Here is a 13,382-nt window from a genome sequence, read left to right as displayed (position 1 = left end):
GTGTACTCTTAGCTTTTACTCCATTCTAATAAAATAAAGTACTAAAAAATTCAAAATAGACATCGACATCAGGCAACCAGTAAAACACCAGCATACATGTTCATTTAATTTTTTAAATCTGAACTGGATTTTTCTGGGCTTAAAGTAGACTGAAAATAGAAACTTAAAACATACAAACGCACTCCATTTAAAGAAAAACCATTATAAATTGTATTAATGTTAAAAACAAAATACAAATTGAACAAATTTCACTTGAATTACAAAGATCTACACGACATGCATCACATATTTCACCTTCTTTAGTATGAACGACTCGACATTTGTCGTTGTATGGTACGCCTGTATCATCAATACAGCCTCGATATTCCTTCAGTTCACCGTCTTCCAAATTCAAAACTCGTATGCACTCAAAATTGTTACTGTTAGGCAAAATATCTTTACACACTTTGACTTGAATCGGTGGCGAACAATGATGCTCACAGAAATAACACTTTTCGACACTGTTAATCTGGGCACTGATGGACTGGAGAAAAATATACAAATAAATCGTATTATAAAGTTTCATTTGTAATAATTAAGATTATTTCAACTTATTTTGACAAATTCGTAATCACATTTGACATTTGTTACAAGTTACAGTCTGTCTTTAAACGAAAATCACCAAGTCAAAATTTTGTTACAAAAATTCTGGTCATGTGTTCATTTTGGAATGGTGTTACAATTTAGACTTTTATTAATTTTTTGTGCCTGTTTACTCTTTAAAAGCGTTGTAATCGAATACCTGAAACCAGATATCACTAGCTAACGTCTAAAACCAGAATTCAATGCTAAATATTAATAATATTAATAGAAACAAATTTTGTTTTAAAATTTGAATTTTTTCAACTCGTTAGTTTAATGAAGATCTTTGCCATTGATGTTTATTTTGTATTCTCATCAATTTCTTGCTAAAAATTAGGAAATGTTTAACAGACTACATTACAAAATTTCTACATTTTCTTGTTTACACACTTTTCGTCTCCAAATTTCAAGAAGTGGACCCAATTTTTCCCCATTTTAGTATTTTCACTTTTAAATTTTTTCAAACGACGTTTAATGACATTGCCAACTTCATAAAAATATATATAATTTAAAATTACTTTTATAAATGAATTTGTCAGTGATGCCAACGTCAAGACTGCTAAACTTTTCCTTAAAAAAAAACGATATTTAGGTTGTGGTGCTTCTATTTTTATAAAAACGGGATTGGTGTAAAGCTGGGTACACACTACTGTAATGTAATTACATTACAGTAATGTATAGCCGCCGGTTTAATTCAATAAAACACAATGTTGAAAAATTGCAACCAGTTGTTTACTATCCCAACAATATTCTTTATGAAAACTTGTGAAATGTGCTATAAATATAAAATAAATAAGATTGGCACACTCAATTGGTCCTATTCGATGTGCACTATTATGTACATTAAACACAAACACGGTAACAGTAAAAAACGTTTAAAAACTAAGTACCAAGTACCCTAACCTGAGCTTTAAAAAATACAAAAATATAAACTAACAAATTTATCACGATTTCATTTTGAAAAGAGAGACATTCTAGATCTAGTTGACTTTCCAGCCAATCCCGATCAGTTGCCTAACCACAAACCAATATTGCTCAAAAAAATATTTAAAAAAAAACGCCCTAGCTATCCTTCTCAATCAATTCCGCGTGTTCCAATGAATCCAATGTATCATTTGAACTAGAGTGCGTCAAATCCGTCAATTCGTCCAAATGTTTTTGTCTTTTCCTCACGTTCCAATGCAGACATTCAGCCAATGAATCGAACCAATCGGAAATCTGGTCTTGTGCGCAAATACTCGGCACCGGATAGATCGACGTTGTCACACGCAAACTGTCAAAAAATAAAACAATCAAAAAAAACAAATTCAAAACCGACACCACCACCACCACCGGACCCTAAAACATAAAAAATAGACACACCTATCGCCAGGTTTTAGTTCCTGATGATGTCGGCCGTCGAAACAGACGTACGACGAACATCTGGCTTCAGCATTAGGTGTTATCTGGAAAAAAAACTAACATGAACGACACGACAGAGGGCGTGGCGGTGGCGGTGATGGTAGGCCGACTTGACAGTGAACCTACCTGTCACCGTGCAAGAGCTCTTGGCGGTTGCGGCCGTCAAATGATACCCATGACGTATTACGACTGTCGCGAGAGACAGATATCTAGATTAACGACAAAAAAAAATTGTTCAAGTGGCCCAAAAATACGTTACATACTTATCCCCGCCCACCTACCTTCAACTCCACCCCTGCCGGCACCACAATTGGTCGGAAACTCAGCGAATGGGGACAAATGGGCGTGACCATGATTGCAGGAACGCTGGGATGAATCATCGATGCGCCCGCCGCCACAGCATAGGCTGTACTTCCCGTGGGCGTGCTCACGATAAGCCCGTCCCCCTGCACTGAAGTGATCAATTTCCCATCGAGAAAAAGATCTATATTTGAGAGATAAGGCGACGGTCCTCGATCGACGACCACTTCGTTGAGTACCAGGAGATTCGTCGGCTGTTTGGTCGTCTTCTTCTCGTCGTCGCCCTTTCGCATCACAATACATCGCAACCGACTTCGAAGCGTCAAAGCGGCGTTGCCCTCGAGGACGTTGTTAACTTGCTCTTGAAAATTGTCGAATCGGAAAGGTGTGAGAAAACCCAACGAACCAAGATGGAAAGCCATGACTGGGGGTACAGACTGCTGGAAAAGGTGGCTGGCGTAGAGGAGGGTGCCGTCACCGCCAAGACAGATAATGAAGTCGATTTTGTCGGTGAGATCGTCTTTGCCGTCGCGGAAAGTCATCAGTTTGTCTTTGACGGTGGCAAAAGAGCTGTATTGGTCGAGGAGAGGGTCGTCGAGAACGGCGGCCTCCACAAAAACAAGCATTCGCTTTTCCTGGAGAGAGCCATAGAAAAATTAATAATTAATACTGTATCCACATCAAAAAATTGAAACACCAGTTTTTTTAATTTGTAAAACGGTCTTTTTATGTTATTGTTTCAGAGGCGTGCAATAGTATATTACTTATTATTCAATAAAAAGTTACCAACTGTCCCACTTCATTAATTAAATAAATCTGCAAAATTTTCTGAACCTGCTTCACACATTTTGTGACACGTACTATTGCGGACAAAATACTTTGGTCGTCAATGTCACTTCGAGTGACAAAGTAGTAAAGCAAGCATTAGGATGGTTAACCTTATTTTTTACTACTGTCAACCATTGTCCTTGACTGTCTATGTCTGATTTATCATTGCAAAATGTTAAATACCGAATGAGAAATTCCAGTGCGAAAAAATTGAAAAGATTTTCACAAAGCAATACAATTAACGGTGCCATATTTTTGACAAGAGCAAAGTCAATAATTTGAAATTGTTATCAATGATGACTTGACGTTAATGCTTGGTTTACATGTGACAGAAAAATGATGACCAAAGTATTTTGTCTGCAATAGTACCTCTAATTTAAAATTGAAAATAAAGTTTACCAATTGACGTTGATGACGTTTCTCTATGTCAACAAGTCAACATGACAGAAAAAACTTGATTGCAGACGTTAGAACCTTTAAAAAATTAATATTTGAATTATACCTATCTGTTGGTGTTTCCATTTTTTTGACGCCAACAATACCACAGTCTTAATAAATAATTATAACAAAAAATCTATTGACAACACTGAATTATTGATGATATTTAATTTTTTCAAGTGATGTTCGCCTCTCGAAACTAAGTGACAATTGACTATAAAACATTCATACTTAGGATACAATGTTGCCAAAATGAAATGTCAGATTGACAACAAAATTCACAATTAGAAACTTCTTTCTATCTCTCTGCAACCTACATTATTCAATGTTGCCAACTCAATTTGAAAATAACAGGCCACTATGTTTAAATATTTAAATTTAATTGAACGGATAAAAGAAATAAATAAGTTAGTATAGTTACGTAAAACCATGACAATTAATAACAATACTAACGAATCAAGTGTGCTTGCTTACAAATAATTTAATTGGTCAATTAGTTAAATTAATGCGTATCCAATGCAAAATAATTTTAACTATTTTAACTCTAATTAAACAATGATTTTATTAAATAAATAAAATAAAATAAATCAACACACTCGAAACCAACGAATTTTTCTAAATTCAACTTATCGCCCTACCACAAGATAAGACACATGTTTTCATATTTACACACAGCGTGACCATATCGTGTGAAATTTATCGAAAATGCAACTAAATAACTAAATACCTCTATGAGCCATTGAACCAACTGCACAAACGGCAAATGAACCGATGCATCCCTCACTTTTTTTATCACTAGGACAGTAAGTGGCGGTTTGTACCACGTCAACCTTTGACTTGCCGGATCCTGGATGGTCCTGTAAACACAAACAATACCATTTTCAAGGCTAACCATCAATCGATTTATCAATCACAACGTCCGGCTTTTGCGTCACGTTTGAAAAATTTCTATTTGAAAAAAAAAACACAAACCTATACTGAAATTTCACATTGTTATTGTTGTTGATTTCTTCAGCGAAAGGGACGCAAACGACGTTCCCGTTAGCGACCATTTCGGAAAATTTTACCACCGACACACTAATATCACAGTCTAAATTAATACTAAGGAACGAGATCGACAAAATGACTAGAAAACACCGCGTTTTGGGGCCATTTTTTCGGAAAATCGAGGCAAAATCGACCGTTTCGCGGCTACGGATGTGATGTTAGTGAAATTTATTTGAATGATGAACGCACGCACAACTCGCCTGTCGACTGACCTCCGGCGGTATCGATAAAAAAATTAAATTATCCAGGAACGTATTAAGGCGATTGCAATTTAACCACTGTTCATTTAATAAAGTTATGTTTCCAATTTTGATATTAGTTGAAACTTTTACCAATGATAAAAATTAAACAATGTGATAAATGACTAAACAAAATTTTGAGACACGGTTGTTTGCTTCTAGAACAAGTTGGTTTTATTTTTCGTAGTGATGGAAATTTTGATTTCAAAATCTGGTCTTCAAGAAATTTTTATTTTATTTGTTTAAATCAGAAACCAAATAAAAAAAAAGGGGAAACAAAATTTCCTCTATATTTTCCTCCAGTGATAAGAGATAATATTCATTGCTATCTACAAGTTTTTTTTTTAATGACGTAACAAACAAACATCTGTCTGCATTATTTATTATTATTATTTATGAAAAAATAAAACATGTTAGAAAATACCAGAAACTAACAGTTAGTAAAAGTAAACAAAATAATTTGAAAATACATACAAGTTGAATATACATATTTTTCGAAGCTTAAAAAGCAAAAACACAAAAAGTACACCTCATTTTTTTTAGAATATCTGATACCAGAATTAAATACAATACAATCGATCCTCAATATTCATTCTTTATGTAAATAAAAATGCTGAAGGTCAGTAACAAATAACGTCAACTTATTCTAAATTTAAAACAATTGAAAAAAAACGTCACTTGTTATGCAGAAATTAAATATTACATTACGTTAAATCCGTGCTATAATATACTGCTCCACAAAAGTTAAGGAATGCAACAAACAAATTTTATTCTTCTAAGCATTATGGAATCCATCAAAAACAAAAAAGTAAAAAGATATCTGCCTTTATCTTACTTTTAATTAATTATTGATTTATTTTTTAATAATTTATTAATTTAAATAATTATTGTAATTATTGCACACTTCCTTAACTTTTGTGGAGCAGTTTAGTATGATATTTAACGAGCACAAAATGGAGGTTATAATTATTTCAAGAGAATAAAGTTTACACAAATCATCTGTGTGAATTATAGCCATTATGTGCGAGTCAAATACGACGTTTTATCTACGACCTTTTTAAATAAAACACTTTCTACGTACAAAATTTATATTTATTAATATAGATAGGAAAGTACTTATTCGTATTATTAAGAATAGTCATATTTTATACGGTATTTTATAGAGACACTCGACAACCACATTTTGACAACCGCATCGCACCAATCGCACCAACTCACATTTTTACAAAAAAAAAAAAAAAAAAAACACCACCGTTTGCATAAACACTACTTATGAGAAGAATAATGTATACATAAAATTGCGTAAATAACAAACGTATTATTTAATGGTCGTAAGATAAAAATTTTAGTACGACTGTACTTTTTATTTTTATGAATTTGTGTTGGCAAAAACTCAAAACGTAGATTGTTTATTATTATTTTGGAAAATTCATCTTTCCCCAAATTTGAATATATTGTAGATAAATTCCCAGAATTTGAATCATCTTAAATTATATTTTCCCGAAATCTTTAATAAATCTCTTTAGATGCTTCTTTTCATTATTTTTGTAACTCAGTGATTCAGAAAAGAGATTTACATTAGAGTTGAATCATATATTCAAACATCGTAGATTTCAAACTACTTCTAGATTCACACAATGAAACAATTAACAATAAGTGAATAAATGAAAAAAATGCCTACTCACTTCCCACGCCACAAGCATGTGTAGTAGCGCTAAAATAGGTCGTGTATTCGAATCTTTTAAAAATTACACACTAAAATTATTTAAATCAAATAAGCACGTACTTTTTTCCTTGACACTTATTTTTGTACCTACTTGGTATAATAATTCTATTTATTTTCTACCATATTAAAAGCAGTCATATGTAAAAAGATTAATTATTTACGTATTACACATCCAAACTGAAAATATGTGTACATAATACTGTTTCAAAAACAAAACACAAGTATTAACTTCAAAACTAATAAAAAAATAATTTCTTCCCATTTTTCTATGGTTTTAAAACCTTTTAAAAGCATTTTGCAAATTTTTATCGACAAAAATATTTACCCTACAACTTTTAAATGACAAATCTAATTAGTAGTACACTAATTGTGTCAACAACCAATAAATGTAAACTTTTCCTTCTCAAACTAATTTACAAAAGCCAAATGTTTATGTTAATATTTTGGTCTCATAACATCATATAACATGCCTCTTTATTGTCTATTTGTATGTTTTTAGCATTGTTTAAACTCCAAACAAAGATTTTCTGGTAATTTTTTATTGAGCAAACGCTATAAAATGAACCCAACTGTAGTAATAAATACAATGCGTTTGATTAAATTTCTGATCAAAATGGCCTATGACCAAAAAAGATACATTTGACATGTGTCAAATTTCATATCTTGTGAGACTTTATTCTATTCAATGTCGCAAACTTAATTTGAGAATCACAGGCTACTCTAATCAAAAATTTATTTGAAAGCAAGGTACTTTTCTTCTAATTCCACAATTTATTTTCTAGCCTCATTCTCGCTACAAATTAAGGAAAAACTCACATGACCATTGCAGAATTCTTCATAATACGTCCACATGGCCCAAACTGTTGTATGGGCGACGGTGCATTCAGAGACCTCGTTCTCCTGCAAACAAAACAATAAAGTATAAAAATAATTATTTAAAAAATAACACAACTTGATGCTTTGTGATGATGATGAATCTACGAGACTCAAGCATCGCGAGAAATTATTTTGCATGACTAAAACTACAAGCAATCAATGCACTACTACTAAGATCGAATCTGCGGCCGAACTGTTTATTGTACAATCCAGAAATAAACGACTAAATGGCAAATGAAGCTACAAACTAAACGTGGACAAATACCATGCGATAAGACGTGCATGTGTAATTATGTGTCTTAAAAGATTAATTACCTACAGTGATAATAAATAATTAGTGACATAAAACAGGGATTTGCGTTTATATCATATTAACTCTAATACGATATGCAATTTAACAAATTCACTAAAACGTAAAATGTAGATTTCACTATTTAAACAAATGTTATAATTTCTAAAAAAAAACTTTTCTCATTTCCCAATTAAATTCTCGTCTATAAAAAGCAGTAAAATTCTCCACTTTAAACCCAAATTGGTGTTAGCCCTAGTGACTTAAAATGTTTGTTATTTGTTTTATTTTATGAATAATACGTTTGAGTGACATACAAATCTATTTTCTGAATTCCGCATTTAAAATTCTAATTTTAAAACAGATAATTTTTGCTTTTTTCAATCCCTATAAATTAATTCCGTTTCGTGTATTTTAGGACCTATTTTGAAATGACTTATTTTTTTCATTTTCCCAGAAAAAAGTGTGCACCGTGAGATTTTTATTACCTTTAAAAATCCCTATTTACTTAATAATGTAGATTTATAAAAAATAAAAAAAAAAAAGCATTCCGGTACCGGGAATCGAACCCGAGCCTCCTGGGTGAAAGCCAGGTATCCTAGCCACTAGACCATACCGGATTATATTTGACATTTTCCAACGACCTTTACACCATACCACCCGTGAATATTTGAGATTTCAAAATCTTTATTTTTATCTCACCGATTTTACCAAACTAATGTCAAATAACTTACGGCCAAGTGCCTGACCGTCTCCTGCGCTGTCTGAATTTGTGAATTTCCCCTTCGCATTTCGTATCAGAATCAGCGATTTTCTGTTTATGCAAACAGGCCAATCTGAACTCTAACCTTTCGGCTATCCTGCACTGGTGCAAAACGGACAAATCCACATCCGAACCGGCCCATAGTGATGCCATAATACGATATTGTAGCCTCTATTTCACCACTGTTATGAAAACTAGGTTAGGTCAAAGACTTTGACATTTTGGCAAATATGAAACAAAGTTGCGAACTGGGCACGAGAACGAAAGACTGAAAGGGGCACACTCACACAACGACGAGGAATTTTACGATTTCGAGTTTGTTATTACACGTCATTTTTGGAGAAATTTGACATATGACAGCGAATGACAGGTGACAGCATCAAAAATTAATATACAAATTTTTTTAATTTTCAACAAATTACGTATTAATAATCATAAACATGCCATCTAAGATTAATGATAATTACAATTAATTTCGAAACAATACGAGAAATCGTGTTATGTTAATATAATAATAATTCCAATCGACGTGAGTAATCAGTGAGTGAAATCACCTCTAAAAACTCTCATTTGGCCTAGACATACAATAATTATGCAACAAAACAATGACTAAGTGGAAAAAAAGTTGCGATGGCCGGGAATCGAACCCGGATCAACTGCTTGGAAGGCAACTATGCTGACCATTACACCACCATCGCACTTGTTAGATACTTTCAAATCACAACTGAAAAGTGACTTTAATTTATTTCGGTACTATTGCTGTTTTCCTGATAGTAAGAAGCTCAAAATTGCAAACCAGCGCTTCAGTAACGAAAGTTTTACTAGAAAATTTGAATGTTTTTATTTCATGTTTGCCTGCTACAAAAGAATCGAGAAATTTTACTCAAGACTATAAGTAAATATTGTTTGTAATAATAAATGGCATCAGGTACTTATAATTATTATCATAATGGGAATATTTTACTTTAACTACTTACATAACTTAGGTTTGCACTGAGTGGTCTCAAAATATTTTCAGCAAAGAACACTTTCAACATCCGGTATGGTCTAGTGGCTAGGATACCTGGCTCTCACCCAGGAGGCTCGGGTTCGATTCCCGGTACCGGAATTATTATTTTTTTTTGCTTCAAACAATTAATTATTTAATAATTTTATACTAGAAAACTTAGAGCAAAATGTACGCACAGGGTAAGTTCAATCGGTAGAAATTTTAAGAAATTATAGCAGCGATCAGAAGAAGCAAAGAAAATATAATTTAGATTCTGTGAAACTAAATTTTGAAATAGAGGGTTTAATCGACGGTTAGTTTTATTAACATTTTATGTACTAACTTTTAAAATATATCATTTTATATTATAAATATTTAAACGTAAAAGGTTTATCAGCAAAAATGTTATTGTAATGTCACGGAAATTACGTGTGTATGCAAAATATCAGCTTGTTTGGAAAAAAAGAGCTGTTTACCAGGCAAGTAACTTGGAGTGAGAGACACTAAAGAGCGAGTAAGTTGGCTATATGGTGGAGTTGGGCTCGATTAGCCGAGACCAACGTCTGATTTAGCCAGGACATGTTTAGGTTTTTATTGTCTTGTTTTGTTTTACATTTATGTCCTGATTTGTCTCGATTTAAGGACCAACACACCTAAGTGTGCGATTTTTTGAGATTTTAATTTTCAGCGAAAACAAAGTATCTTCAAATTAAAGTTTTCTTTTTGGCGTCAATTTTGATTTTGAATTGTCTGAAGTTGATCATCTTATGTTAGATTTCAGACTTGTGTTATATTTCAAGCGTTTTTAAACTCAAAAAATTCGTAAGTTTTTAAACTGGACCCAATAACGTTTTGTACACTTTTTTGAGTCTTTAAGATCACCATAAATGTAAAAAAACGTTATATGAATCGATTTTAAAGTTAATTTTTTTTTATTTTTGTCGACATATTGGTCGTTTTTGGCACCCGGAGCGGTCTATTTATAATAACTCCGGATTTCCGGTGATAACCGCTTATGTTTGGTACCATTGGAAAGAAAATTTAATTTTCTATCATATACAAAAAACAGTGTTCTGCGATAAATAGTTATCGAGAAAATTTCTGATAAACTAATCAAAAAAATGAATAAAATTATAAATTAAAATATTGCAAGTTTTAGCAAAATAAATTTATATTTTTTTATCAATGTATATACATATTTTATTTATTTTACCCTTAATAAAAAATAGTTTACTAGTATTTATGTTACGGAATTCTAGTTTTTTAACTTAATAATATGTTTGGTTGCATATCTTATTTTTGAACGAAACCTCCAGTGACGTCAATTCGCGCACATGTGATTGGTGCAAAGTTACGAAGCAACCTTCTTACTTAATTGAACTTTTCATACCTACTCTATGACCAATAGCTGTTATTTTAACTAAAATTTAATATGTTTTAAAATAAAAACCAAAATTTCAATTGATAAAGTTACTGACATTACTGAATATACATAGCAAGTTATTTGTTATAGAAAAATACATAAAATGACCACGTTGTACAATAAATATTCAGAATGTGAAAGTGTGTAATAGAAGGCGAGGGTTACAATTTATCGTCTAGTCTTAAAATGTATCAGACAACACCTTTGCCCTTAGGAATTGCGTAACGCAAAAAAAAAATGTGTTGAGAACTCCACAACACACCCACATAATCAAAAATAATGTAGGCGAATCAAAATTAGATTTTACGCTACCTACATCTAAATACTGGCCACAAAAACAAATCTTGCAACAATTAATTTACATAGTGACAATGAGTCATTCCGTTTTATTATTGTAATCCAAATTATGTTATAATTAGATTAGAAATTAATGACTTAATTGGCGAGATTTATTGGATATGCTGGAAGCAATTTTGGGTGCGGTGTTTAGCTATGAAACTAGATTGAAAGATCTGGTGACGTAATCAAATTTAATAAAAATTGTTGAAATAAAGTTCTTTGTTACTGGTAAATTCAAAATTTCTTTTTTTTTATTGATATTGTACCACAAATCAAATGTAAAAAAAAATATTATTACGCATTGAAAAAAAAAAGTATGCACTGCCCGGGAATCGAACCCGGGTCGCAAGAATGGGAATCTTGCATGATACCACTACACTAGCAGTGCTGTGACTTTTGTTGTGTTTACTACAATACTTGAAGACATAAGATAATAAACTTTTAGTAATTATTTAAATAATTATATTGTAAATAAATACTAAGTAGTTACTTAAATTATTAAAAATTAAAAAATAATTAATTTTTAATAATAATGGCATGCAATATGCTAATAATATTACGTTTTCAACTATATTTCTAGTTTTTTCTAAATTTAAAATATCCATAATTTTTTGTACAAGTAAATATTAACATAAGTAAACAATAAGAAAGCCACTTTTTATTTTGAATTCAGATAATAACTAAAGTATTATTAAATTCTTTAAAAATAGTAATAATCATATAGGAATAATTATCAAAAGTATAATATTTAAAAAAATACTAATTTGAATGTGTTTAATAAAAGAAGTTTATAAAATTAAACTTAAGTGAACCTGAAATTTCTAAAAGCATTTAAAAAAAAAGTTTCCTTCGAGCCGGATTTGAACCAGCGACCTATGGATGTCTACAATTTTGACCCTCTACAGTCCACCGCTCTACCAACTGAGCTATCGAAGGTTAGTTCCACAAACGACTGTTATTGTTCTTCAGTTGAGATATTTGTCCTAACATTTAAATTCTGAATTAGAATTTTAATTATAAATATAATTGTATAAGCAAAGCAATGTCAACATTAGTGAAAGGCATTAAACATTATTATTATTATTATGACGGTAAGAATTTACCTTATCTAGTTAGTTATTGCATTCATGGAAGCAATATCAATTAAAATAATAATTATACATAGTAATGTGTAGCAAAACATGTTATTGTTATTAATTTGGTTTGATTATCAGCGGAAAATTGGTCCAAAAAATATTTAAAAAAAAACGTCAACAAAAGTAAAAAAATTATGGCCGCCCGAGCAGGGACTTGAACCCTGGACCCTTGGATTAAAAGTCCAATGCTCTACCGACTGAGCTACCCGGACATATGTGCAATGACTCTTACCAGTACTAGCATTTCAAAATTTATTCGCTACAAAATATCATTTATGAAAATTTTAAATTTACCGAAATGTATTAAGTTTTTCCATCGCTTTGCCCACCACCGTCTTCTTCAACGGCGTCGGACTCGTCCCCGGGGTACTATTGGCCGAATTGTGTTTTTCATCAGCCACAAGAGCCCTAGCCAGTTGCAAATCGCTCTCGTTCATATTTTCTTCTCACCACAGCAATATCACAAAACTAATTGCCACTTACAGCACACCTAACATTTGTTAAGATCAAGGTAAATGAAAAATCATAATCGCAAGTACGGCCCTGACCTAAATGATAAATAGGCGCGCTTTGTCTCGGTTAGGGTCAGGTTTCCTCTTAGGGTCACTTATTTTTGTTATTCTGTAATGGTTTGAAACCGATCGCGAAGAACTTTCGACAAGAACTGAGAGAACTTGTCTTTAACGAGTCGACTCTGGCATTTTTTCTTTTAAATTAAATCGAATTATAAAGATAAATTAATATAAAAATCTAGTCCATGCACCGCTCGGAGCGGTTGGGTTATGAAATTGTCGGTGAAAAACGTTTATTATCTCAGCGAGATGTTTTTCTGGTGGCGAGCCGGCGGGGGCCGGAATGCCCCACAAAAGCAGAATTTTATACATTCAAACTACTTATTATAGTCTGTGTACTTGATAAAAATAAGTAAAATGAAGTAAAAAACACATTTTTCATTAAAAAATCTAAAT

At 32.0% G+C, this 13,382-nt stretch overlaps 2 protein-coding genes and 6 non-coding genes across 13 annotated transcripts in view; 1 reads left to right on the top strand and 7 right to left on the bottom strand.

Annotated features, from left to right (window-relative positions):
- Nucleotides 1–623, bottom strand: part of LOC123004460 — a 62,092-nt gene extending 61,469 nt beyond the window's left edge. The window contains exon 1 of the mRNA XM_044397757.1: nucleotides 295–623. The gene's annotated coding sequence lies outside the window, so the exon portion shown is untranslated. The remainder of the gene's footprint in view (nucleotides 1–294) is intronic.
- Nucleotides 624–1,331: 708 nt separating this feature from the next.
- On the bottom strand, nucleotides 1,332–13,055 carry LOC123004457 (NAD kinase-like). 6 transcript variants are annotated; one of them, XM_044397748.1, is made up of 6 exons: nucleotides 12,709–13,055; nucleotides 7,417–7,500; nucleotides 4,316–4,445; nucleotides 2,304–2,957; nucleotides 2,149–2,231; nucleotides 1,332–1,894 (listed from the first exon to the last, which is right to left on the bottom strand). In XM_044397748.1, exons 1-6 carry the CDS (start codon nucleotides 12,849–12,851, stop codon nucleotides 1,684–1,686), a joined length of 1,305 nt encoding a protein of 434 aa, XP_044253683.1. In that variant the 5' UTR covers nucleotides 12,852–13,055; the 3' UTR covers nucleotides 1,332–1,683. The 6 variants fall into 6 exon arrangements, with proteins under 6 accessions (XP_044253683.1, XP_044253682.1, XP_044253680.1 ...); XM_044397747.1 differs by lacking the exons at nucleotides 2,149–2,231; nucleotides 12,709–13,055 and adding exons at nucleotides 1,984–2,066; nucleotides 8,500–8,911; XM_044397745.1 differs by lacking the exon at nucleotides 12,709–13,055 and adding an exon at nucleotides 8,500–8,907.
- Trnae-uuc lies at nucleotides 8,314–8,385 on the bottom strand. The gene has a single exon. It is a non-coding gene; the product is annotated as a tRNA-Glu (tRNA).
- Nucleotides 9,155–9,226, bottom strand: Trnag-ucc. Its single transcript has one exon. It is a non-coding gene; the product is annotated as a tRNA-Gly (tRNA).
- Trnae-cuc lies at nucleotides 9,565–9,636 on the top strand. The gene has a single exon. It is a non-coding gene; the product is annotated as a tRNA-Glu (tRNA).
- Nucleotides 11,596–11,666, bottom strand: Trnag-ccc. The gene has a single exon. It is a non-coding gene; the product is annotated as a tRNA-Gly (tRNA).
- Nucleotides 12,124–12,214, bottom strand: Trnay-gua. The gene is given in 2 exon segments: nucleotides 12,124–12,159; nucleotides 12,178–12,214. It is a non-coding gene; the product is annotated as a tRNA-Tyr (tRNA).
- On the bottom strand, nucleotides 12,554–12,626 carry Trnak-uuu. The gene has a single exon. It is a non-coding gene; the product is annotated as a tRNA-Lys (tRNA).
- Nucleotides 13,056–13,382: the final 327 nt, after the last annotated feature.

The sequence above is a fragment of the Tribolium madens genome, unplaced genomic scaffold (assembly GCF_015345945.1).
Source record: "Tribolium madens isolate multiple individuals breed KSU strain unplaced genomic scaffold, Tmad_KSU_1.1 Scaffold_1;HRSCAF=32;Tcas5.2_LG8, whole genome shotgun sequence".
NCBI lineage: Eukaryota > Metazoa > Arthropoda > Insecta > Coleoptera > Tenebrionidae > Tribolium > Tribolium madens.
This window is presented reverse-complemented; position numbering and strand designations above follow the sequence as displayed.